Source organism: Streptopelia decaocto, assembly GCF_964273445.1.
Source record: "Streptopelia decaocto genome assembly, chromosome: 2".
NCBI classification, from domain to species: Eukaryota; Metazoa; Chordata; class Aves; order Columbiformes; family Columbidae; genus Streptopelia; species Streptopelia decaocto.
Window position 1 is genome coordinate 145,130,446 of NC_138655.1, and position 27,643 is coordinate 145,158,088.

General features: G+C 40.9%; 1 protein-coding gene across 13 annotated transcripts in view; it reads left to right on the plus strand.

Moving 5' to 3' along the window:
- Nucleotides 1-27,643, plus strand: part of KIAA1217 — a 180,969-nt gene that overhangs the window by 106,120 nt on the left and 47,206 nt on the right. For 10 of the 13 annotated variants that reach the window (XM_082045925.1, XM_082045926.1, XM_082045933.1 and 7 more), the window contains one exon: nt 21,667-22,490. In XM_082045925.1, the coding sequence (XP_081902051.1) occupies nt 21,667-22,490 (824 nt within the window). Of the gene's footprint in view, nt 1-3,558; nt 3,832-14,580; nt 14,806-21,666; nt 22,491-27,643 lie in introns of those variants that run through there. The other 3 variants (XM_082045934.1, XM_082045935.1, XM_082045924.1) reach the window with 3 other exon arrangements.

Sequence of the window (27,643 nt, forward strand, 5' to 3'; positions counted from 1 at the left end):
TTGCTTTGGGTAAATTGATGTTCTTCAACTTCATGTGATATATGAGTGCTAAATTCATTACAGTGGAAAAAAGGGAGTAACTCTTGTAACCACTGTGCTCGGCATCATGGTTAACTGTTTCAAAAAAACCCCCAGAATAGCAGCTTATTGCCAGACTGGCTGAAATAACAGTATTTAGAATATCGTGAATTAGCCATTGTAAGTGCATTTTTCCATGGCAATACCGTGAGTGTCGTCGCGTATCCTGCCATATGTGTGTTAAAGCTTTGTTTTTTGACGTTTGGGAAAGTTTTGCCTTTACAGATTTTTCTACTGTTTGTGTTCTTGTCCCTTTGGAACATTTATCCCTGGGTTTGATGATGTTCAGGCTTCTATTCATGTGATTTATAATCATTTCCATGTAACAGACCCAAAATAATCTCAGAAAATAATGTTAGCTGCCAGCTCGGACACCTGTTTTAACTACCAAACAGATGTGAGACCTGTATAAGAATTGGCAGTAACACTTGAAGTATTAAGTATTATCCATATGGACAAGAAGACTCAGAATGTGCGAGAGGAATGGGGGATCTGTGAGTTTCAGATCTCCTATCAAACCACTCAGCTTTCATGTCTATTAATTCTAATTTTCCTGGTCTTCTTTCTGTTTCATGCATTTTTCTGATTGGATTGTGTCTGAGAAAAGGGTTTTTGCTTGGGGTCTAAGCAAGTTCTAAAGGACAGTTTCTCCTAAAATCCCTGAGTGCCTTGCTTACTGATGCTGCGCCGTGACCATTTACATCTTGAAGAGTGCGGTTTGTTTGACAGGTCTGCCATGTCAAATGCTTTTCAAGCAAGAGGTAGCCACATAGTGCCGTCTCACTGCATATTTGTGTTTGTGCTCTTCCTTTTTTTGTTATTCGTTTCCTAAAACATATGCTGAAAATCTGTAGCAACTGTTTTCTTTGGAGAAATGTATTTTCACATTGCTGCATTTCATTCATTTATTCCTTAGTCTGAGCTTGTAAAATGTTTCAGCAGTTTCTAGCTCTCCGTGTAACAAAACTTTATTTTGAGAAAATACTGTCTTGTGTCCAAATGTTCAGATGATCTTTTTATTCTCTCTGGCATGGTTTTGAATTCCAGTGCAAATGCATGTACACAGCCCTGCTGGTCTGGGTTGTTAGAATTAACGTTTGTGATTTGCATAGATTCAAAAAGGAAAATGATTTCTCAGACTTACTAGGCGTAGAGTCCAGGTTGCCTCAGATTTAGCCATGATGTATAGATTCAATACCAATAGATGACACTAAAGAACTGACAGCAGATTTTCATATGCTGCTGAATGAATTGCATTTCTTTGGAAGTGTCACAGCTCCTTTTATGCTGGGCTGTTGCTGGGAGCCCCTGGTGACTCCAAGTGGAAGTGATTCCCCCACCAAATGTGTGCAGCGTATTTTCTGTCCTCGTTCCCTACACTCTCCTTTTATGGAGTGTCTAAAAGGGGAAGAATCCTAAATTATAATCTCCCCCTTCTGTCGTTGCAACTTGTCTGCCTTTCTGGTGGCACAGTTGGATGCTAATAATGCTGGTTTGTGCAGTGGTTTGTTCTGGGCTTCATCTGCCTGCCAATGTTGAAAATTGGGAGGGAATTTTTACTTCACAACAAACCAGCAGCTATTTTTCTTGGCGATGTTTCTCTTCCTAACCACCTGCCGTAAAGTCTGTGGGTGGCACTTTGTTTTAAAATCTCCTAGGCCCACCATCTTTTTGCTTAATTCCCTGACTTGCATAAGGCCATAGCAGGTCAGTGCTTTATCCCAGACCTCTGCTGGGTGGGTGAGGCTAGAATATCCAAAGAATGCTCGTTGTGGTTGCTGTTGTATTGAGTTGCACTTTCAGGTGTTTTGGATTTTTTTTTAGACTGTTTCTCCAAGAAAGAGGGGTGCAGCCAGCACAGCATGGCCAGCCGCTCGAGGGAGGGGATTGTCCCGCTCTGCTCTGCAATGGTGCGGCCTCACCTGGAGCACTGTGTGCAGTTTCAGGTGCCACAGCATTAAAAAAAAAAAAAAGATATTAAGCTAGTAGAGAGTGTCCAGAAGGACAGGAAGGGCTATGAAGTTGGTGAAGGGTTTGGAGAGGAAGCCGTATGAGGAGCAGTTGCAGTCACTTTGTTTGTTCAGCCTGAAGAAGACTGAGAGGAGACCTCATGGGGGTCTGCAGCTTCCTCACAAGGGGAGGAGGAGGGGCAGGCACCGAACTCTTCTCTTTAGTGACCAGTGACAGAACCCAAGGGAATGGCAGGAAGATGTGCCAGGGAAGGTTTAGGTTGGACATTAGGAAAAGGTTCTTCACCCAGAGGCTGGTGGAGCACTGGAACAGGCTCCCCAAGGAGATGTCACGGCCCCAAGCCTGACAGTGTTCAAGAAGAGACTGGACAATGCCCTCAGACACATGGTGTGAACTGTGGGGCTGTCACATGCAGGGACAGGAGTTGGACTTGATGATCCTTGTGGGTCCCTTCCAACTCAGGACATTCTGTGATTCTATGATTCTAATTAGGGCAAGCTAAGTCAGATCTGAGTTGTGGAATGGAGGATACAGGGAAACTCCACATTTTCTGAGTTAGAGAAGCAAAAAGTTGATGATGTGCCTAGCAGTGATGGGGGTTTGGGCTGCCAAGATGAGAGGGGATGAGTTAAAATGAGATGTACAGTAAAATGAGACAGCCACTTGGTAAGCTGGGCAAACTTTTGCACTAAATAGCTTTTATTACTGAAATTGCACAACAGCAACTTTTCATTTTCCCCCTGAAACCGTCTGGCTAGAGGTTGCCAATATTTTAACTCTTTAGAGTTAGATGCTATTCATGAACTTAAGAGAACCCCTGCATGTGCTACAAACCCTCAAACAACTCCCCAATAATTTAAAGCATCCAAAGGGCCTGAAATTCAGTGCTGGTTTGCAGGAAAGATAGATAATAAAAGCAGGATCGTCCTTCTGTGCTCTTAAGGTACCTGTAAACATACATCCAGCTTCTTTGAGATGTTTAACTTTTCATTGGATTGTTTGTGATCTTAACATCAATAAACATAAAAGCTGCAAGTGCTGCCAAAATTACGTTTGGGCATTGCATGTTACACCTAAAAAAAAAATAACAGCTCCCTGAACTGTGTAGAGGTATTTAGAACAAAAGCATTTATTGTAAAAGAATTCAAGCAATAAATTGGATGAATGCATTTTAGTGCTAGGATGCCTATAGAACAGCATTTATACATGTTGCCATGTGTTTGCCTTACTGATCCTATTACTATAAAACTTCGTTTTCTTTTGGGAAGAAAGAGAAATAAGAAAAAGCAAACACTAATACCTCTATTATCTGATAGAGACCTTCCAAATGATACAAATCTCATCTTTCCTGCTGTTTTGCTGTCTGCTTTTTCTAATGCTCTTTTTGTCATTGAGAGGTTATGACAACATGAGCCATATTGTATTTATAAACATCACGTGTTTCCTTGATATGACTTGCAGTGTCTGCCAAACAGAACACATGGAAGAAACATTTCTCATTAGCTCAGCATTGGTTTTGGTTATACTGATTTCCGGGACAGGAAAAATGCCTTCCTTACTCAGATTTAACTTTCATACAGTAGAAAGCAAGCTTCTGAGTGTCCATGAAATCGCTTGAACAGAGACGCTACAGCTCTTTTAGCCCACATACTTTGTCTGAGGAAAAGGGAAAAAGCGGTTTATTTTAAAGAGAAGATGTAGAAGTGTGTATTGCTGAAACTAATTTGAAATGAAAATACCTGCCAAAGTCGTCTAGAAACGAAACTCAGCAAGGGATGTGAGGTAAGATGGTGCTTATGAATAATGAAAGATATATAATTTCTTTTCTTCTTTTTTTTTCTCTTTTTCCAAAGTAAAAGACTTTTTCAGATTAACTAGGAATTTAAATCAGAACAATGAAAACTCTTTCTTCTTCCTTGAGTCATATGAGAAAATAAATGCTTAATTGCTCTCTAAATCACCAGACTTTACTCTCAGATTTTAGGTCTAGTTTCAAACCTACTTATTAAAAATAAACAATTCTTTTCCAACTTGCGATTACAAATCTTTCTCAGATTTGAACAAAATATATAAAAGAAGTCTCTGATGGTCTGGATTTTTTTTTATTACAGATACAGATTTTTGTACTAATACGAATGGGTTGTCAGTAGTTGCCAGTTATTTATGCTGCTACAGAGCTGCAGACACTGAGAAGTAGCTGCATCAAATCAGACTCTGATGAAAGACTGTGAATGTACCTATTCTCTTTCATTCATATGTCCTTTGATGTACAATGCCTACTGCTTTATAAAGCCTAACATAGTGGGAAAGTGGATAGAATTTTAAGGGGAAAAAAAAGATTTTTTTAATTTTTGCTACATAAAAAACGATATATAAATCTCAAATGTTATCTGGCAATAAGTCAGTCTGTTTAAAGATACAGATCCTGCATTATAGTTGGATGGATACTGCATTGTGGCTTTTTTAATATGATGACTGCGTGCTTTGGTGTTTGATATTTATTTCGCAAACATCGTATGTAAGGAATATAACCATGTAGATTCTATTAGCACACCAACATTTTAAAAGATACTTTTTTTTTTTTTTTTAATTTTCCAATAACAAGGATGGATTTTAAGTTGGTATCAAGCCGGCCGTTGAAGGGAAGTGTCATGTTCTTGATATTAAACCGTACAAGGAACATGAGCTTGCTGCACCCATGCAGTAACCTTCCAGTTAGTCTAAGAGGAGTGTCGCATGGTAGATGGCACGCACCAGTTACCTGGAAACTCCCGGAGAGTTTCATCTGTGGAAACAGATCAACTTGCAACCACAATACAGTTGTTTCAGTGGAATTTTTAGAGAGAGAGTTCTTTATTTCACACTAACAGGCTCCTATTCAAGCCAGGCTGCCTTTCAGGTTGAGGTTTGCTTAGAGCTTGCCCTGGAGCTGAAGAAGTTTCTTAATGACAACATATGATCTGTCTTGTGTGAAGGTCTTTTCAGCCCTTCATTAAAATTAGAAGCCTTATCTCTCTCATAAGTCTGAGGTTCTCAGGCAAAACTTTTCCTGCCTTCACTGGGAGCTTGGCCTGAATAAAAACATAATAAAAACATAAGGATTGGATTTGAATCCATTTTTATTGTCTCCTAGTTTCTGGTTTTATTCTTACTCAGCCTCTTTTTACATAAAATTTCCTTTTTTTTTTTTTTAATCACTACCCTTGATTTTAGTAAAGCTGTTTGCACTAATTTGGCTGTTTTTTTCTTTGAAATTCCAAAGTAGCCGGCAGAGTCCCAATTGCCAGTGCTCCCTAAACACATTGACAGGTTATATAAATGCTTATGGCTGTGACTTCCCATGTTAGCAGGGGAGGGTCCTCCTTCACATCTTTTCTAAACCAGGAAGCTTATCAGAATTGCTGGAGTCCCGTAAGCCAAAGTCCAACCAAGCTTTATGACTTCCAGTTAGCTTTCCAAATGAGCTGTTACTCGAAGAGGGATTAAAAATCACTTTGTGGAGGTGGATGTTTTGGTACCACGGTTTCTAGAATCCAAGTAAAGTTAGAAGCAATGTTTTTTCTTTCTTCAAACTTTCCGAAGAAGTTTTTCACAAATCCAAAATGTGATACTTCACCATCGTGTCCCAAATTCTCTGCTTTCCAGTCAGTGTTTGCTTCAGTATATTATTAGTTACCTGACTCTAGATAGGCCAAATGAATACTAAAAAGGATTAATTCCGTCCCTATCTTCCTTTTAACAAAGAGGAGTTAAGCAGTACCTGGTGTTCAGAACACAGCTACATATCCTGATTCTTCTCTGTGTTGGATTGTACTTTTTCTAATAATGGCTCTGGAAAACTACTCAGACTTCTGCAAATATGAGCAGTAAAAATATCTTTTCTTGGATACATGTTAAGATCTGGGGTTAAAAAAAGCCTCAGCTGGCAAAAGCAAGACAGTTGCAAATATCAGCAGGCAACAGGACTCCATGAGAAATGATGTGATGCTGAAATTATTTTTTGTGCAAATATATGCCTTTCTTACATCATTGCAAATTAGAAGTCCATGTGACTAAGTGAAAAGATTGAACGGGTGTGTTTGGTAAAGGGCTAGTCCCTCAGTCATTTAATATTTACTATAGATAGCTTGACCTTAGGATAGACTACGTTGTTTACATCAGTCATACTGACCAATTTGTGTATCTTTTTGGATAGAAGGAAGTAAAATCAAAATAAAATGTAGGGCTAAAACAGTATAGGAAGAAACTTGTGAATTAAGAAAACTCTTAATTGGGACACTGATAGCACCTCTAACATTCCAAAGAATATACTTACAACTGCAAATACTGCTGGGTCTTCCAGGTGTGAGATGCAGTGCTACTTGGACACTTGCATTGCAAAATTCAGCACAGCAACTTACTTCTTCTGATTTGCTATCTCCTTATATTGGAAGAAACAGCTGGCTACAGGTGTAAACACACTGCTTAGGTCTTTTAACTATCAGCTCTGGTTTATAACATTTTATTTATGTCCTAACCAATTCCATATATCTGCAATATAAATTGTGTTTTGACTCAGTTTTTTGGTAATGCCAGATGAGACCAAGGGTTATGCTCTCTTTTATGTTCATTTAACCATATTAACTTGTTCAGTTTTACTTGGCTTCAGTGCAGTGAGAGAGATACAAATATGGAACAAAAGTAAGAGCTGAGTTGTTAGTACAGCGAGTTAGAAAGCCATGCATTTATTTTGATTTATGAGTGCAGTTACTAACAGTACTTCTTTTTTTAAAGAGCAGAAATCTGATATACAGTATATTTAAACCAAATAAAAATGCTGATCTGTACCAGAACTGTACGTGTTCGAAACTATTCCTTTTTTGGAAAAAGAAAGGGATGACCCCATCAGTTTAGTGGTACCCTGAGGAAGTGCTGAAATTGAGACTGGTCTGAAGGGTTTGGCTCCCTGTGTTGGTGGTGGCTGTGTCTATGTTATGTACATGATGTGCTTGAGCTCTTGAAGCAGGATGAAGAGCGGGGAGGAACTACTTGGTTACATCTTCATCAATTTCATGACTCCTGTTTGTTCTCAGAAAATTCTACCTAAAAAAAACCTGTGGAAAAGCAAAGAAACAAGCAGTGGGTTTGAAAGCAAGAGAAACAGTTGGTTTGAATGGAGCACTAGTTATGAGGGATGTCATAATGTTAACTAAAAAAAAATCAGTAACAGCTTTTATATGTTCAGTCCAAACAGTCTAATAGCTTATGGAATGGGTGGGCCATGCTATACTGATGAGATAAATGTGGATATTGGCAAACCAATGATGTAATTATGTAAATCCGACCTTTTTAGGATTGAAATGTGTTATGTTTCAGTGTGTTTATATTTTTGTCATTTGTGATAACACTCTGAAAAATCTTGGCTGAAACCCTAAGAGGTTTCTTAGTATACTCACCACACTATTCTGTCTGGAAAGTACACTAGGGAAGCATAGGAAAATCAAACATGAGAGATTTATTAACTTCTCTCTGCTTAATTGGATAATTTTAACTTTTTTTTTTTTTTTTAGCTCACATTCCATTTGTTTCTAGGAAATGAAATACACTCATAAATATGCAGAAAAGAGTGCGTGCTAGGTTCACTGATCTGGATGTTCGTCTTGCCGTTCAGGAACAGAGTAATGCAGACTGGGAGATAGCTCAAAGAATGAAATGTTGCTGGGGGAATAAACCTCCACACAGAAGCACTGTGATTTCAGGCTGAGCAATGCAAAACGTGCTGCATCTCATGCATTGTTTTTGATGAGGTTGCCTGAAGTGTGGCTAGACTGGAAGCACTCATGGGTCTGCTCTGGGTCAGGCTCTACATGGCCTTATGCTCCCTTCCTTTCCAGATGGAGTTCACCCAGTGTGTCAGCAAAGTTGTCCCATTGACAGCTAATCTTCAACAGTGTCAACTAGGGAGTGTCAACAGGTTTAGTACTGATGTAACCAGGTGAGTCCAAATGTAGAGCCTGCTTCTCTAGCTAGATTTAAACTGGTATATGTTGTAAGCTCAACATCTTATGGCAAGTGTAATATTGCTTTCCCTTTATCTTTGGTTGGATTCTTGTTTTATACCTCATCTTAGTCTAGGAATGGGAAGGGCCATTGGACACGATGGCCAAAGAGGTCTTGATGTGCAGGTGTGCTTGGGGTCATAAGTCTGTGTGGTCAGGGAGTTGATAACGCAATGGAATTTATAAGGGAAAGAGTTTTGTGAGAAGTAGGGGCTGCATGCACACACATAGAACGTCTCACCACTTGTCAGAGCTTGGTGCTGATTTCATCAAAACAGAATTTCTGTTGTCCCCCACTAATGACCAGATGTGTGCAAAGGGCACCAGCCAGCTTAGCACTACCTTTCAGAACTGAGTCCCACTGCACGTCCAGTTTCAGAGAAGCTGCACTAACGCCTGACTTCAGAGAGCTCTTATTTTCTGCAGCGTCTGGAGGAGATGAAGCTGTTTTGAGCTGTAACTATATCTCCAGTGGGAATGGCTGAACTAAGCACTATGTTTCAAAAGCCATTTGTAGCTTTAAAGTGCAGCTCAAATGTCTTTGCTTTTGAATATGAGAGAGGTTTGCAAAGGCAAGTGATGGTCATAGCTTCTTTGCCCATGTCCTCAAGCATTCACAGGTCATTCCAGCTGGCATTTACTGCTGCTCATTTCTTTCCTAAAAACCATCCTCATGTTCTGACCTCCCTTCCAAAAACCCAACAAAATCTCAGAATATTAACCCAAACTGAAGAAGATAATATTGGATGTACTTTCTTCTTTCTCTTCCCCCTTCTTTTTCCCTATGTCCCATGCCTGCTATGCTAGGCTATGGCTTTGTAATAACAAGAACTAAGGCAAAATCTTCTATCCTTGAAGAAAATTTGCATTAGTTCATGTTTTCCACTCTTGTTCTGTTTCTCATTCTTTCATTGAGTTTTATTTGTTGCATTTCACTTCACGTGCTATAGTCTCTTTAACTCTTCTTTTTCTCATCAGTTCCTCACCTCCTACCTTAGGTTTCCTATTTTTGTTTCTTTGTTATTTATTATCCTTTTTTTGTTTCCCTATTTAGTTCTCAGCACTCCATCTCCAATATTACTCTCTTTTGTCTCTGGCCTCTTTCACAACATCCTATTACTATCCTTCACCCTGTCTCAGTCCCCTTTTGCTTTATCTGTTTTCCTCTTTCTTCTGTAGTTTTACTCTCAGAATTCCCTGTTACCTTCCCATATAATTCTTCTGTACCTACTCTATCACTTCCCAAGTGTCATAGAATCATTTAGGTTAGAAAAGACCTTTAAGATCATCAAGTCCAAGTCATGAATTATATATTAGGTAAATGTTTGCTATTTTTTGTTCATATTTCTGCATTCCATATGGACTAAGTAGGAAAAATTTCATGCTACAAACTCAGTCCTCTACATTTAGGATTTAAAAAGTTCAGGCATAAGTAAATGTGCTAATGTTAGGACAGAGGAAGAGGAGAATGAAAAGTGGAGATGCTTCTATATTGATTTGTTGATAAATAAATAATTTTTATTACCAACTTTGGGTAGAGACCCTTCATTCTTAGTTCAGTCAAACAGGAGCCACAGGCCAGGGTGGATCCACCAAGGTGGATCACAGCAGAGTCTGTTGCCTGGACTAGCAATCAGCAGCTGGAATGGAGCTGCCATTATCCCTTCTCACTATATTATAGTATCTCAGCTTGACTCATGAAGAAAAAAAAGGAAAGAAATAGGATGAAAACCAGAGCAGAGACTGAGCTAAATGAAAAGACATATGGGCAGGCTCATTACAGGGAATTAGGAAAAAAGTCTAATCCTTAAAAGCTTAGGGTAGAAACTGCCGCCCACTGCAGTCAGTGGAGAGAGGTGGGGAATACCAGGAGCAACTTGTCCCACCCGCTGCAGAGGGATTGAGCTGACTCTGGAGGGTGCCAGGCTGACTGTCCTTTAACACAGCATTAGGTGAGACAAGTCCTCAGTACAGAGCAACTAATAGCACCATTTTAGCCGTTGAGAGGTGCTTAATGCATGTGTGTCTGCAATACATACTGTGTGATACTTTCCTATAGCTAGGAAAATGTGTATGTTTAAATCAGTACAGAAATGAGGGGGAAGCATGAGGTTTAAATTACAGGGTAGAGAGACAGACTGCAGACCTGACGTAATAGTTCAGTTTTGCAGGACCTTCTTCATGCAACTCCAGTGAGAGTTGGCCATATTTGCTCTAGTAAACTTAAAATAAATGTTGAGAGCCTTATAGTTTCCAGCACAGGATTTCCCACTTGTACTTGCTTGCCTTGAATTTCTTGAATCCCTAAATTCTAAAATTCCTGATTATGTTTATCTGCCATCACCAAATGATATGCCAAAAATGTACTGTTGGTATGCAAAACATAGATGTATGTATGCATGTATGTGTACGTAATGTTAATATCCATGTTACAATGAAGCACTGTTCTCTTGGAGCTCAGATGCTCACTCATGTTCTGGTTCAAAGGCTTCAGGTACAGGTTGCTCTACACTGCAAGCACCAGCTGTTCTGTCGAGTGTGGGCCTTTGCCAGCAGTGAAGCTGTGGAGCCGCCCGCCCCCTTTATGGTGGTTCATTCTAGCGAGTAGTTAATGTGCTCTGTGGTGTGGGAGTGCTTTCTGTTTGTTTATTTGCATTTTTTTTGAGAACTAAGGAGTTTGGAATAAGTATAAGAGAACTTTATGGTACTTGTGTCTACCCCAAGGCATATCTGTTTCACTGCATCCCTTCAGACTCAGTAAACAGAGGGAATAACAAACAATATGTATGCTCAGGAGAAGATAGTGTAGTCTGTGCATAATTTCAAATCCAGTTTGTGTCAGGCAGCCAGAACTCTTCTGTTCCTCCCTGTTTGTTTAGCTTGGCCTTTCAAATTCAAAGAGCTTCTGTAGGAAGGGGAATACCACACACATCCTTGTAGGTATAAATATGGGCAGTGGGCTGGAGAACTGATGTGGGAAAGTTGAGGCCAATTTGAAAGAGTTATTCAGGCTCATGGAGAGCAGCGTGGAGTGCAGGGTGGCACCAGCACAGCCTGGCTGGGGTGTGTGTCACCTCAGTGACATTGTGAAGGACAGCAATTTGGGGGTCTGTGTTCTGTTCCCCCATTTTTGCCATGGGGAAGCAGCTGAGACTGAGGTCAGATTTGGTATGACCACTTTTTTCTTCCTCTGCTGAATGTTTGGAGGCAAAGGTAGGGGTTGATCTCTCCTTTCATTGTGGCAAGTGAGTAACCACACTGAGAGGTGTCTGTCATGGTGCTTGCCTAAGCAGAGGATCAACAGATGCTGATGGTGGTTCTCCAGCTGCCTTCAAGAGTCTTGTGTATCAGAGGCTGCAGATTTAGGACATCCAGCAGACAACTCCATATATAGGTTTTGTCCTCCTACGCTGTTAGTTTCTTGGATCAGAATCAGAAGCTGAGTGGGCTATAGGACTGGTGAGGTGGCATGAGACCTTCCATGGCAGAAAAATGCCCCCAAAACACGCAATCACCCCAAAAGAAAGCCAGGAGAAAAGAAGGCTTATTTCGTTATACAGCTCAAGCCATCATCAGCAAGCCGTCTTCCCATTTCGATTCTTCTGGACTGAACTAACTTGTTGCATGTAAGCAAAACCCCACTGACTCCATCACGAGCTTTGCTCTGGAGCGCTGAGAATGAAACCAAGTCTTGAGTTAGTGACAAGCAATCCAGCCTATAAGTGATTCCCTGTTTTTTGTCAAGGAAATGGTTGTTTACAGCAGAACAAGGCATTAACTGCTTAATTATTTCCATCCATGAAAGTAGTATTAAGGGACTAGGAAGCAAAGGGCTGTTATCAGGAACAGAAAGAACTTTGATCAGTGGTCAAGCAATAAATTATGTCTACGCCACATGTGTGTGCTCCACAGTAGACTTCAAAATATTCTCTGACTTTATCATTGTGTGTTTTGCTGATGTTGTGTCTCTAATAATTTTTCCCTTTTAAAATGAGGGAAGCAAACAGAAAATAATTAATGTGATGAGCAAATTGATGGAAAGGTCCAATGGACCAACATTGTTAAAAACGTAGAAGAAAGTAGGGTGATGGGCAATTTAGCTCAGTGGTAACTTGGGCCTATCATTAACGTGGACATTAACAGTGATTTTAAAGTAATTAGCTAAGCTAGTCTTCCAGGCTTGATCTCAGTGAAGCACGGGGTGCTGCGGCTCTTAGGGGCATGTCCTTTGTTTGTACAGGGGGTTGAACTGAAAAGGAACTCTTGTTCTGTACAGTACATTAGAAACAAATGTATGGCAAGTAATTAAACATGAGATTATACATGGCAAGTTAGACAAGGCTTGAGGGCTCTGATAAAGTAATTGAAATGGAAAGTGATGCTTGAATGGTTTGTATGCATTGTTAGAACCTACAAATTAAATTACAGCCTTGGTAATTATATATCTGTGCAATATTTATGATGTTGAGCCTGATGTATTTTAAAATTAAAACAAAATTCATTCCTCTTATGAAAAACTTTTTGGATGCATCAGATGTACTTGAAGACTCTTGCGTATAGTGCCAGATGTATGGAGAACTAGTTCTAGTATGTCTGAAGTTCTGGGATATACTTTATCATGCTAGAGTCCAATTACTGAAAATGTGCATCCTACCAGCTTGCAATTCATTGCAGAGAAACTGCAGTGAAACAGAGAGGCCTTTTTTTATCCTGCATATTAGCATCATAATGTGATTTCTCACTGCAGGTTTGTTAGCTTGTAAGGAAGAACATGGATGGAGGAATATACTCTGCAACTGTTAGAGAGCACGTGTAGCATAAAAGTGTACCAGGATAATTTGCTTGTATTTTTCACTCGTGATGTTTTTGAGTCTGGTTGGTCAGCAGACCTAAGCAGCATTTTAACTAGATGAAGATAAGTATATACATCCACTCATTAAAAGGGGATGCTTGACTGGTTAGTTAAACCTGCCAGATATAAACCAGATGCTTCAATGGTAAATACGCCTTTATTCCTATACTGCAAGAAAAAAACTTTGATTAAATTTGAAATAAAAATAAGTAAGTTTAACATTGTTTCTGTGCAATAATAATACTTTATTATTATGCTAGTGCAAATATTTAATAATAATATTTTAAAATATTTTAGTGAAACTGAAAGCTAAACATTTAAGACAAAATCAGTATTGTTTACATTTCTGAAAATACTATTTATTTTGCACTACATATAAATTTTGTGAAGTTCTGGTCAAGACCAATAGTGGCACACAAATTTACAATGTACATTACAAATCAGAATACACTGCAGCTGTTTACAAAGGTGGAGGACTTCTCTGCTGTTGGGCTGGGTGTAGTAAGGGGTGGAACACCTGGATTTTTAGTTTTGGCTGCCAGATCTGCTCTGATCTTTGTCCTGTTACTTAAATGCTTTGTGTCAGATTGCCCTTTTGTGGCAGAAATGAATGATGCCTCCTTTGCTAATGGCTGAGAGACTGAGCAGTACTGTGAAACAGAAATGTTACTCCAGTAAGGTCCCATTAAAGGTTCTTTACAGCATGATTAGCTCATGATCATGTGCTTCAATTGCATTTTGGTTCTTTTTGAATACCAGTCATGATGATATAGACAATTTTTTACTTGCGTAAAAAAACCCTCTAAACCAACAGCAAAAAAACCCAACCCTCCAGAAGATAACTGCAGACCTGGGAGGCGCTCGTGTCATGAGATTTTCCACTATGATATTTAAGTGCTATCTCTTTTAGGCTGTAAATACTGTATTTTTAAGAAGACATTTTCTGTATTCTGTGAGATTTTGGTGTGAGGGGATGGAAGGGAGGGAAGCATCCTTTCTGTTATGTTTTTGTTTCTTTTTAATATTTGCCTTCTCTATTGTGCCCACCAAACAACTAATCATAATGACTAGTGTGGTGTGCTGCAGAGATAACAAAGAGATTGATTTATAGAGGCCCCAAAGTTCAGGTTAGCCAAGTGTCTCAGGTGGCTGGTTAATGAGTAGACAGTCTCCTCCACGGGAGGGGCTTGCGCTTCCTTCTACCAAATATCACTACCAATCTGAGTATGCAAAAAGCTTCTAAGGTTTATAACTCCTGTATTTTTTTCTAGAATTGTAGGTACTGGGTTTGCTAAATAATTGGAGGTCTTCACCTGCTGGGGAATTAATATGGGTATGTTTCATATAGTTGCCTTTGAAATGCACTCTCTTACCTAAACAGAGGTTACTCACTATTTTATTTATGGCTTTCCCCTTTGTGAGTCTCTCTTGTGCTTCGTTCCATAATGTTAGCCTCTTTCTATACATCTTATAGGCACACATTAAAAAATGGTTGAGCGATTGAATCACATGGCGTTGCACAGTTTGTGACTGGGTGACATGCCAAGGAGGTTATTTAGTGACTAATTTCGAAGGGGAGGAGAAATTGCAAGCTTGTCATGTGGAAAAGTACTTCAGTCTATTGAAGCAGCGTTACTTCTGTGACCGGGTGGAGCAAGATGGCCTGTGCCTCTTGTGAGCAGGGGGAACGAGGAACATTTTTACCATTTCAAAACCCTTTCCCAGAAGGCATGGATGTACAAAACATTATACCATAGACTGAGGATTTAGATTCAAGGCTGAAAACAGAAAGTGCTTTATTAGAAGAAGTGGAACCAAATGTTCATCTTGCTGCTGTAGCCATACAGGTGATTTCCTTAAGTAACAGTAAGTGGCTTTAATTATTTCAGAGCAAAAAAATCTTATCAAAGATTGTTTTATTTGTCCGTAGGTAACAAGGTTGTCTAGGAGTGTAATAACAGTGCTACTGTTTTTAATTGTAGAAACAAATACTGAGAGTAGCATCAGGGTAGCTGAAGAAATTTTGCCTGAAAGAGCAGACTGTGTAGGATTTGGTCTGAAACTCTCCTTTCTGCTTATTTGCAAGATCCGTCTTCAGCGTTCACATTGACTTAAAGGCAAGGTGAAGCAATCAAACATTATTTTAGATATTACCATTAAATTTGTTTTGTGGTTAGCTTAGCATTTTATGGATCTGTTTTACATTCAGTAAAAAATGAACCAGGTATTCTTTGTTTTCCCCACTGGAGCTTTAGGTTATGGTATGAATTAAGTTTATATGTAGTCAGGGATATAAAAGGACATACTGAGACATGTAAAATACCTTGAGGTAAAACATTTGGACTGCTGCAGGGACTGGGTTCCTGCACAAGGGTTCATTAAAGATACAGGTATAAAATACAGGACAATAATGTTAAGAATGTGTTTGATGCTCTGTGGTATAGAAAGGGAAATGATGCAGTGGCTGAGCTTGAAGCCAGTGTATGGGCAGTTACAATATGGTATCCTAAAAGTTCTGCTTTTGAGGATTGGACAGTGCTTATGCCATAACCTTTGTGTACACCTGCACAACTGGCAGAAAGGTATGAAGACTGGATGTCACAGCAATATTGAGTAGGATGGTGATGAGCGCTGCTTAAGCTTCACTTACAATGCCTCCTTTCTGGAGGGTCATGTTTATGTGCTCTACATTCCATCTCCTAGGACAGTGAAACATCATCTTCTGGTTCTCCTATTTCATTCATTTCAGCCTCTAGCCAGCTAAGCCTGGCACCAAAAAACCAAAACAGTTTATGATCACAGAAGCTGGAGGACTGGGTGGATTCACCATCACTTACCATTACAGGCTCATGCTAAGAAACATCTTATGTTGGCTGATTGCAGCATTGTTGATCAAGGGAAATAAACCCCATGGAATTAAAAGCATGAATGAAGGAAGAGAAATGCAGGGATTCTTTTGCCATATCAATTTATGTCCAATTAAGTTTCCAGTTAAGTTTCCAAATCAGTTGTGGTGTAATCAGACATTAGAATCAGAAAACTACAGTTTCATAGGTGTTCTTTTACCTCAGCCCTTCGTTCATTGTACTACAGAGATTTTACAGCTGGACATATACCAAAACTGTGCAAAAGGAGCTAAAGAACTGAAACCTAGATGCATGCTAAGAATGGGAAGTTAATGATAATAAATGCTAAGATTTCTCAGGGGGTTTTGCAACTCCTTGTCTGGAAAATTATCCAGGAAAAAACAATGGAAATATGTGGGACATCTTAAGAACAGCTAGCTGGGTCTTGGAGTTCCCCATTCATGGGAAGTTTAAACATTTGAAATGAGTTTTATTTTACCAGCATGTGGTTCCCATAATGAAAAACAATTGTGAACCCTGGAAGCTCCTAGAGCCTTGTACTGTGAGGCCAGACTCAGCTGAAGCCAGATCTCCAACTTAGGCTAGGTCAGCTGTTTCATAGTCTGAACTCTCTTTTGGGCATCAGGGGGTCCATTCTTAGCCAAAACTGCTAAATTAGCTTCTAGTCTGGAAGCACTGCTGAGAAGCAATGGCCATTGAAACCCCTGGCATGCTTTACTACTTGGTCTAGAAGATCACCCCAAAACTACCAAGTACCTGCTCTGCTGAAGAGACCATGGAAGAGCTTGAGTCCCTACCCCAGGGCAGACTCTGACCAAGTTGCCCCGAGTCTATGAGTCTGGAAAGCCAAAGCTCTGGAGAACTCCAGGGATGTCTGATAAGAAATAATGTTGGTGTTTGAGTGAAATCTGCTGCATGTTTTTTATTTTTTCCAACATTTTTCTTTATTGATGTTTTTACCAAACGTTTCAGCTCTTCTGGATTAGCATTCTTTGCTGAAAGTATTTTTAATTTGAAAGTTCCTGACCAGAAAAAGCTAAAAATTATGCAAATCTGTTTGCAGTTATCAAATATGGCATTGGGCAGCTGGAGTAACCCACAGCTGCAGCCAGCCTGGTGGGTTTTTGTCTGTAATGACCCAGTATAATGGGGAAATTTAGAGGAATTAAAAGGCTTACCATAGAAAGCAAGAACAGACAAGTGTGACAACCTCTCAGTGATGTCTGGTAGCACAGGCTTTAGACAGATAGTCATGGTACAGATACTTTAAAAATTTTGTTTACCAATTCTGTAGTTTTTAAGTGCACTGTTTCTTATTGTAAAATATTTTAGAAATATTAAAACCATATATGATAGGTTTTTTGAAAAAGCAGATTTGTGCTTTCAGCTGGATTGTTACTGTTGTTGGATTTGGGGTTCTTTAATTAAGTCTTTCCTGATTAGAAAAGTGAAGGATTGCCTCACTTTTTAGAGGATTTTCTTCTGGTATGCAATTTCCATAAAAGGCCTTTTTACAGCCAGATGAATTTATCAGTATTGTATCAGTATTTAGTATTTCTGTTGCTTTTTCATCAAAGACACTCCAAGCTGCAGGTGTCCTCTGTTGGCTGTTGGGTGCACTTTCCTCAGGGAGACGCAGGGTGTCAACGGGAGAGTAAGAAAAGTAACAGCTTCACATGCCTGAGAGGTGATTAATGGAGTCTGCTGGGAACTCCAGGCTGTTGCTGAGAGGGTGCATGGATAAGCTCCATCTAGGGAACGTGTTCTATGTAGGTATTTTGGCAGGCTGAAATCCTTGGGGCAAAGCCAGTTGCTGTGTTCTCTGTTGGCATAGACAAGACCTGGGAGAGCAATGGGAAGGGCTGCCAGGTCAGAAACTCCGGCCTACTTTTCCCTTTGCCTGTGTTTTGCTATGAGATATTAGCAGATAACGGCGTGAGTCAGGCTGTACCTCAGGTATCCAGCTGCATGGTGAAGTGAAGGGTTGGTGTGGTGCTGAGGAATCGGTGGCAGGCTCAGTGCTTGGTGCGAGCAGGCACAGCTCCACCTGCCCTGGCTGGTGTGTGCCACAGAGGCCAATGATGTGTTGCGGCAGCTGGAGGGACAGAAGTAAGGATAGTTTCTTCCTTGTGAGACGCCCATGTTGGAACAGACCACAAGAGTGACCCATGAGACAGGACAGCCCTAACAAATTTAAAGATCAGCATAGTGATGTATTGATCCTGAGGGACAACATGACAGACTGGATTGTACTGCAGAAATCACCAGCTTCTGAAACACTGAACAGCAGCTTGCTCTTTGCTATCCTTACGGTTTATGGTACCATGACTCTGTCCTTCTTTGAGGGGAGCGGTGCTATTTGAGAGGCCAGGAGCTGCCACCAGCTTTGTATTCCGCTGTATGCAGAAAAACTGGGTCTGCCCACCTTTGTGTTAGCGACCACAGGCAAGACTCTTTATAAAGCCACCCATTTGGGTGGATGGTTAGCTGGTTTGCTACCTTTCTGCATAGTCATATTCAAAATACAGTTACTGAGTATGCCAACTAGTTTTGAAATAAAGAATGTAACTGGTTTTATATTTTGATCATTTTTCAGTATATAGAGACACTCTTCAGTGTCTCTATTGCTCTGCTTTAAAAAAATTCCAGATCTCTATCTTACAGACTTAAGTGCTGTTAGACTGACCAAAAACCTCCACAGGACATATTTTTGTACTACATAATGTAGAAAGATTCTTGGTGATACCTTTTCCCCTCAAATGTTTTATACAGAAACTGTTGCTAGCCATTTGCCATATTTCAACCAAAGGACTGACAAAACAAGTTTCTATTTTGGGGGATGTAAAGTCTACAGGCAGTAAGAACAAGGAAGAGCTATAAACTAAAGAAAACCACACCCTCAGGCAAACATATTACATGACTGCAGTCGAAAAGCACATGATCCTGTGCTTGCAGTAAAAAATCTTCTTTCTTTGTCCCTCACACCAACTGGCTGTGATAGCACCTGGTATTTAGAGGCTCAGATAAGCCCAATATCCTCTTTCTCTGTCCCTGAGTCATGCAGTTGAAGTCCAAGAACATGTGGCTTAAGACAGCCTGTATATTAGACTATGTGTTTTCATTGAGCAAAATGGAGGGTTTGTGTTGGAGGACAGAAGAATTACAATGGCATGGAAAGTGGGGTGTATATGAGAGAGAGTAGTGTGCCTTGACTGTCACACAAAAGATGTAGAGATGAGAAGCAAGAAGAGACCATCATTCACGTGTTTAAAGTTGCCATTAGCAAAGAATCTGGAGATTTTGGAGAAGAGACAAAAGAGGAAAGGGAAAAAATATGAACCAGCTGGCAGAAGACACTGTAATCCAGCCAGTAAGGCTCCTGGTCACCAGCTCGTGCCCCTGCCCAGCCCACCTGCCCTGGGCACCGTGGGCTCTGTGGCTCCGGCTGCTCTCCCTGTCTGCACACCCCACCCAGGGGCCGAGTCACGGCTTAAAATAGAAAGTGAACTTCTCAGGAAGGGATTGTCTGCCCAGGCCTTAGTGCCCTGCCCAGCCCAGTGGGGTCGTGATTCAGGCTGTGTACTCCAAGTGCTATTTTAAAGGAAAAGTCAATAGTATTATATACGTCAGTACTCAGACACGGGGTTTTGAGCAATGGCTAAGCCCTGTATTTCAGCTCCTCATTTCCATCTTAAAGTATGGCAATACGTTAAGGTGGAAAATAGGAATATTTCTTTGACAGATTTCTTTGGTTTATGATAAATGAATGAGCATTTGCAGGAATATGAAGTCCAGAAGTTAGGGGAAATTAAACCTGTTGCTTTCAAAGCTTCCCATGGAAATTTTCATCTCTCTACAAGGTAACACTGGAATTTTCCCCTCACTGCAACCCAGCATATCCCAGTGTCTCTGGTTTCTGTGCCAGATACTATTGCATCTGTTGTAGCAACTGAACAGGGCATGGTATAGCTTGTACAATAGAAACCAAGGAAGATTTTCTTTCTCTGGGCTCTTCTCTCAGTGCAAAACATCTATCGCTGCCTATCCCTGGAGGCACGATCCCAAAGCTGCTCAGGTCTGTAGGAGTCTTTTTGTTCTGCTGGCCCAGGTCCAGAGTCTGAACACACAACAGAGCTCAGTATGTTGCAGTGTTTCTTCAAGCCAACACAAAACTATGTTGAATGCCCACTGATAATTTTATTAATACTGTTTAGTTATATTTTATTTTAAAGACCAGGCCACAGTAATTCTCCGTGCAAATGAAAAAATTTTCCCATGTTCCCCTTTGGCTTGATGACTTCTGTCTGGCTCATTTATGACCCATCCCAGCACGCTGCTTTGTTCTGTTATACTTATTTATTATTGCTGCTGCCACAATCAGGTTATCTCCTTTCTTCTTTCTGATACCTGATACTCCAGACTTTTGATCTCTGGCCCTGGGGAACGTCATTTGTAATTCCCAAGTGCGGAGCCTGCCGTGATGAGAACAGCTATTGTTTATGTACCGCCATTGCAATTCCCTTACCAGTGGAAAAACCTGTGGTGGGGCAGGAATAGAATATACTTTTTTTGCTTTATCAGCTGTGGATCACAGTAAATGCAATGAATCTGGTCACATTGCCAAAGCAAGAAGTGAGAGGGGAGAAAAATGGTGAAGATTTCAGATCAGCAACTTCCACTACACATTAGTGTGCGCTCTCTAACTTTATGAATGTGTAGTCAGGCTTGGTGATGTTCGGTTTTCTACAATCCCTTCGAAGTGATGGAGGGGGAAGCTGAAGTTGCCAACACAAGCTTTAGAAGCTCTGTTTTATTTTTACTATGTAACTGGTGGAACTCAGCTGACTTTTTCATCTCTCTCTGTATCGACTTCACCCTAAGGCACCAGGAGCAGGCACATGATGCTTGCTAGAGGGAGACTTTCTCCTGTGTCTGTCATTGGCAAGTGTTCAGCCATCTAGACAGGCGATTGCTGGGCAGAGTCAGATGCCACAGTCTCAGAAGCACATGTATCCATTGCAGGTTTTTACCAAAGCCTCTGTTAACAAAGCACTAATGCGGTGCTATGGAAGTCTTCCCTTTCTTTTCCTTGCTTGCTCATTCCCTACTGCTGGCAGCTACTGCTGCTGCTTACAAAACTACGATAAAATATTTGGTGACTTTCTGAGTGTGTACTCCACAAACTGTCTGAAGCACTGTTATCTTTGCAATGAAGGAAACCTGTGGCATATTTTTTGTAGGGTCAAACTGTTTTCATGCAGCTTGACTGTGTTACAGTTGATAAACGTTTGTGTGTGTTTTACTCCTATACTTTGTGTATCATTTGTGTAATAAAGACCACATTAAGTTGTTAGCAAAAGGCTAAATCATACACTGAAGTGAATGGCAAATTAGTTAATATTTTTCTTGTCTAAGGACTTCAGGTCTGTTTGTGATGCCAGAGCATCAGCATTTTCTTCCTGGTTTGGAATCAGTGAACAATAGCCTGTGTGTCTGATCAATAAACCATTTAAGTCTGTCACATGTACTTCGAACACTTTGCACTGAAAACCCTGATTTCAGCTTTAATAGCTGTGAATATCAGCTTAGGGTGAGGTGGTATTTACCTAAGTAAACACATTTTTAAAACTCTCATATTCCTTTAACATGCAGCCCCTGTTATTACTGCTTACAGGTGTTTTTTTTCTTCAGACACTGGGGTCCCAAAGTGTTTTATTTATGCAGATGACAAATGATTTGGTCTCCAGGATTAGGTATTTTTCCCTTTTTTTTTCTCTAGAGGTCAAAGTTGTCACAACACACATCATGTTCTGCTCATTCAGTAATTTTGTATCTTATATGTTTTTCCTTTTCTTTCCAGATGCAGAGAGAAATCGCTTATACGGGCCGAGATGGCTCAAGCGCTTCCCGCCCCGGATCTGCCACGCATGCTCCGCACGCAATGCCCAGCTCTCCACCCTCCACCCCGGTGCCCCACTCCATGCCTCCCTCTCCATCCAGGATTCCCTACGGTGGGGGCCGGCCCATGGGTGTGCCAGGCAACGCCACCATCCCCAGGGACCGGCTCTCCAGCGTGCCAGCCTCGCGCTCCATATCGCCCAGCCCAAGCGCCATTTTGGAGAGACGGGACGTGAAACCAGACGAGGACATGAGTAACAAAAACCTTACCCTGATCCGAAATGAAGGTCTCTACGGTGACCCCTACTTGTTTCATGAGGGCAGGATGAGTGTGGCTGCACCCCACTCCGGACACCCCCTCGATGTCCCCGATCACATCATAGCCTATCATCGCAGTGCCATGAGGTCATCAAGCACTTACTGCAACCCTTCTATGCAGCCTGAAATGCTGGAGCAGTCCTTGTACAGACAAAAGTCACGGAAGTACCCGGAGAGCCACTTGCCCACTCTCGGCTCCAAAACGCCTCCTGCCTCCCCCCACAGGGTGGCTGACCTCAGAATGGTCGATATTCATCCTCACCACAGCGCCCACATTGCCCCTCACACCATCCAGCCCGACAGGTCCTCCCCCAGCCGCCAGTCCTTCAAAAAGGAGCCGGGACCACCAGTGTTTGTGGACGCGAAAGCACGGAGCAGCCTTGGCATGGCCGAGGCAGTGCCCTCGCCGGTCGACAAGCAGGCTTTTGGCTATGGGTCACCTGTGATGCCCAAGGACAAGGAGACAAGGTAAGGCAGAGCCAGGGCTTAATTTATGCAAAAGAGGAATGGTCCTAATCTTGTGTCGTTTAACACTCAGGGGACAATGTAATGTGTAGGAGGCTGCTGCGCTGGGCTGCAGTGTTTATTAGCTGTCTGTCAAGGTAGTTAGTAATTTAGAGGAGATGCGACACCACCCGTTATTAATCCAAAAGTATTATCAACCCATGATGAATCCCTAGTTATTTTCATTTGTGTAAATTTCAGTCATTGGAAAAAATATAATAAAATAAAATGATTAACTAGGATTTTTCTTTCCAGGCAACCAGATCATGTTACAAGAACAAATAATGTTCTGTCCCTGCTAATAAGGGAATATATTTCAACCCCCGTTAAGAATGACACTCTGATATTACAATTTTCATTCTTTATGGAGTGGAGTTTTTCTCATCTAGTGTTAGGAAATTGGAAGAATTTATCATTACTGTCTTATCTCCTGTAAAACATGAATTTGCATAAAAATAGGACAGTTGTTTATAATAATGTTCCTCAAGGGGAAACTGCTGAGAAGAGCAAGTCTGTCCCAGGGAAGAAAATGAAAGACGAACGCTGTTCCCAGTGATTTTTCCAGCATCATAAATAGTTGGTGACCTGACTGTTGTTGACTTTTTTGCGCTGACAATGATGACAATGATCTCTCCTGTCTTTTTAAGGACCAGATTTACGCAAAGGTCTGTGAAGGCTTCTCCTGCCATAGACCCTGCCCTAGGAGAGAAAAATCCTTGCGCTGCCAGTCGGTTGCTTTGTGTTTGTATGAATTGCGCTAATCTCTAGCGTATTGTTTGTGCTGTTAACGTTTATAGAGCTCTTTAGGGAAGTGAAGATGAATAGCTGGAAAGTGCTGAGCTCACAGAGGCCGAAGGTAACTACTGACTGCCTTAACCACTGGGGAGATACGGAGCTTTGTAAAGCCCCAAAACTTCAACCTGAGCAACTTGCTCAACAATTTGTCACTTCTGACCATGCTCGGCCAGCAAAAAGAATGTGTTGTGAAGTCCATTGGTGGGGAGAAAATGGAGGATGGAAGAAAACCAGCCATCCGCAGAAATTACAGGTTTATAGCTTGGTGGTTATGTTGACACAAGGGTATGAGTTAGGGTATATAACAATGTAGGGTCAATGAAACCTGATTTGTATCTGTTTATTTTCAAGAAAAAGATGCAGGTACCTGAAATTTCAAGCTTCCATTATTACAATTAGGAAGTAATTTGAACTATATTTGCCAATTCTAATCCCAGAGATAGATTTCAGATAAAAAATTTTCAAAAGTTCATGTTACAGGGTTAAATTTAAAGGAAGGACACCAACAACTTTCCAGTTTGTGTGACTTTCTTCCTCCCATTTTGACATCTCACCTGCTCAGTCAGCTACACAGACATGCACAAGGCTGTATATTTGTGAATATATAAAGAGTGATTGTACAGATAGTTCTGCAGCTCCTAAACGGGAGCTTTGCACCAGGAGTTTTAGTCCTGGTCCCAGAATATATTTACAGTGATGAAAATAACATTTGCATAATTACACTTCCAAATAAATACATTACCTTAAAATGTAAGCATTTTAAGCATGGTGTGTATTAGCCACGCAGCACTGAAAAAATCATTCTGAAAGCTGCCCTTGTGGGTTGCGGGTTTTTTTAACCTTGAAAAAGTGTGACCTTTTGAAAAGTAATTGTAAATACCAAAAGCAATTTATGCAAATTGGTGTGTTTTCTAACCACTGCAATATTAAGAATTTGGTTTGCATTCTACAGATACAAAATGCTCTGAGCCTTATTGTAGCTTTGTAATAATTTCATGAACTTTGAAAGCAAACACAGTTGAGATTGTACTAAACTAAACAAGGATCACTAAGGATATCCAACCTCTTTTCCTGCTTGTGCAGGGGCAGAATTGTTACAAGGTTGTTATGAACACCTGAAAGGTGATATATATAATGGCAGAAAGGTATCCTGTAACTCCTTGTGTAGGACTTACCCATACGCAGTACAACTGGGCTTGCTTCTGCGAGTAAGAGTATTTTGGGATTGGAGAGATAAGGCTGAATTCTCCTTCTTCCAGGCATTGTAAAAATGAGGTGTGTGCTGCTCTGTGGCGCATGTTATCCACTTGCTGATGGCTGTGCAAGAGCCTAAAAACCAGTGCACAGCAAGTGGATGGTGGCGTGTTCAGACAGCCAGCGTGCGGATGGTGTCAGGCGCGGGGTAGCAGCCGAAGGGCGGATGGAGTGTGTCAGCCATGGGGATGCTGAGCGGGGAGGTCTGCTGCACTGGTGCACTGTGACAGGAGAGACCCCCGTGCTGACCCATTTAGGAGTGGGCTGGGGACCCTGCAAGCATCGAACCCATCATCTCAGCACTGCTCTTCCTTCAGTCTCTAGTGGAGCGTGCTGAAAACAAAGAAAACATCTCTTGTGCCATCCCTTTGTGGAGATTACCTTGAAGCAGCACTGTCACCATCTCAGGACAATGCATAGTTTAAGTCAGAGAAAAGATTAAAATGGATAGTGACAATGCCAGAAGTTAAACTGAATCTGTCTTCCCCTGTTAATTCTTCTTAAATTTTTCCAGTCCAGGGCTGAAGTGGTATATATCTATATCTATATATATACACTTTATCAGAATATGTTGGGTACTTATAGCAGATCAGATCTCTAATTGGCCATATCCTGGGATTGTTTAAGAAAATGGGTCCATTACCTTTGGAATGTTAACTGCAGCAGATTCGGGTCTACAAAAGATGAAAACCGGTATTTCCTATCTCTTCTTTTGGAGTTTCCCATCTCAGTTTTGCATTGTGGAAGCCAGTCTTGTCAAGCCTGTTATTTAAGCCAGAGTTGAGGGGGATTCAGTTGCTTCATGTAATTCTTTCTTTTAACTGTTCTACCTTGGGTACTTTCAAGATAGCTACTTCTGCAGTATAAAGCATTGAATAAATTCTCCCAGTAATTCATTTACCAGAAGAGTTCCATATAAAATGCTTTTACAACAGTGAGGAGAAACAAGTTCGTGGAGATTTTAAATAATAAAATATGTTAGTATTCATATTCACAAAAATATCAGAAGCTGTAACAAGTTGCAGCAGTTCATCTTCAAGGGGTCATCAACCCTTAAACCTGAGGTTTACAGGATGAATGAGTGAATTTTTGTGAGTGAGCATGAGTTGTTTAAACAGTGATTTGCTATCATATTTTTTGATGGCACGTTTATGTAGCTTACGGTGGACACTTCTGGAAGTTACTGCAGGCAAAGCAGATGTTTAGATGTTGATAAATTGGAAAAGAAGCTGTTTACCTGAAAGTGCATTAAATTAAATGCCATTTAGCTTACATTCTTTGCATTTAAAACACACATTGTGTTGCAAAATTCTAGGCTATTTCATAGTGCTGAATATGTAAATGCTGCTACTCACTAAAATACAATCCTTAGAATAGCAAGGTAGCTCTATACAATTTTTTCCTGCAAGTGTTTCAGGAGTGTACTGTGGTTCTTTTCTGCCTGAACACAACTTTTGTCCTCTTCTTTTTATGCCACATTAGTGAGAAAAGATGATGGTAGAACTGGGCAAAAAAATGTGTATGCATTCCCAGCTTGTGGCTTTCATTACGCTGAAGTGTAATGGCCATGTGTAGGTTATTGAATATTGTTCCCATCAGAAAACCACTTTATTATTTGATATGTTAGAGTATGGATGAACTCTCTATGCATTACGAAAAAATGGTTGTACTCTGTAAAGCCACAGACAGCAATGAGAATTGTATAAGAAAGGTGGACCATGCAGGAATACCCTCTCAGACATTTTCCACAGGGCCAAAATTGCATCTTCCATTCTGAAAGATGTTGACTAATCAGGCAGAAAAAGATGAATGCAGGTGACGAACAGAGGATGGAGGGAAGGTAAATGGTACTTCAGCTTCCTCTGTTGGAGAAACTGTTTGTAGGAAGATGAGATGCAGGCTCTTGGATAAGAGCTGCCAAATAGTATTACAGCTAGCAGTGCTTCAGAGCTGCTTTTTTATCTGTAGCTTCAAGATGTAGAAAGTTTGAGTTTAACCTGATTCTTAAAAGACTGAAATATTCACCTGTGTTTATCTTTCCCTTGAGGAGAGAGCAGAGTGCAGAAGTGTTCTGTTGCTCTTTGTTTCACACCCTTCCAGGATAGCCACTCTGCTGTTTTGGGGGGACTTTGGGGTAAAGTCTGCCTGTTCTACTTTCACTTGGTTCTAGGGAAGCCATTGGGAAAGATAACCTGCTCCCTTTTCTTTTTTCTTTCTTTTTTAAAAATTTCCCAGTGAGATAAAAAAATTTCTAATGAAATCTTTCTCTTGTAGGATAATATAGAAAGAAATGTAATTTTCCCTGTCTCTGACCCTCTTTTTGATTACTATACAGACTTCACTCAGAGTTTAACTGTAAAATAGGAAGTCACTGAAAATCTTTCTCCAGGATAGGATGCCAATTAGTTTGTGGTGTCAGACTTGGTATTAAAGTACATCTGTTATGGATGATACGATGCACAGCCTACAGTCAGATAGGAACATGAATGAACAGAAACACAGCCCAGTTCTAGTTTGTGTCTGTACAAAGTGTCTTCTCAGTGATGTGAATATTAAAGGTGGCTCCAGGAAAGGGAAGAAACATGCATGTCATGGTTAAATAACATCACAGTGAGAAGTTCAGCAGTACACTGTACCCTGCTTGGGATTACTTCCATCCAGTTAGTTGCAGTAGAGGGAATAACACGAAACCCCTATGAAGCTGTAAGGAAGAAACTGGTGATAAAACCTGATATCTCAGTGCATGGACCCTGCAGAAACCAGGGCTTGTTATTCCCCTGCTGCATGTGGGGAGCGAGAGGCTGGGGCAGGGCCCGAGTGCCCAGATTTCCCTGGGGCTGTGGGTCAGGCTGTGGGAGAACAGGGCTGGTGAGCAGCTGGTCCCTGCCTTGCTGGTCAAGGTCTGTGACGAGACAAAGCCAAAGCCAAGTCTGACCAAGAGGCCTCTCAGAGCTGGGAGTTGCTGCTGACCTTGCTCCCTCCTTTCCTTCCCAGTGTGCCACCCTCTGACTCTCCCAGCATTCACAGGAAAACAATGCAAAATAATGCCCTGCCTCGCTCAGGCTGAT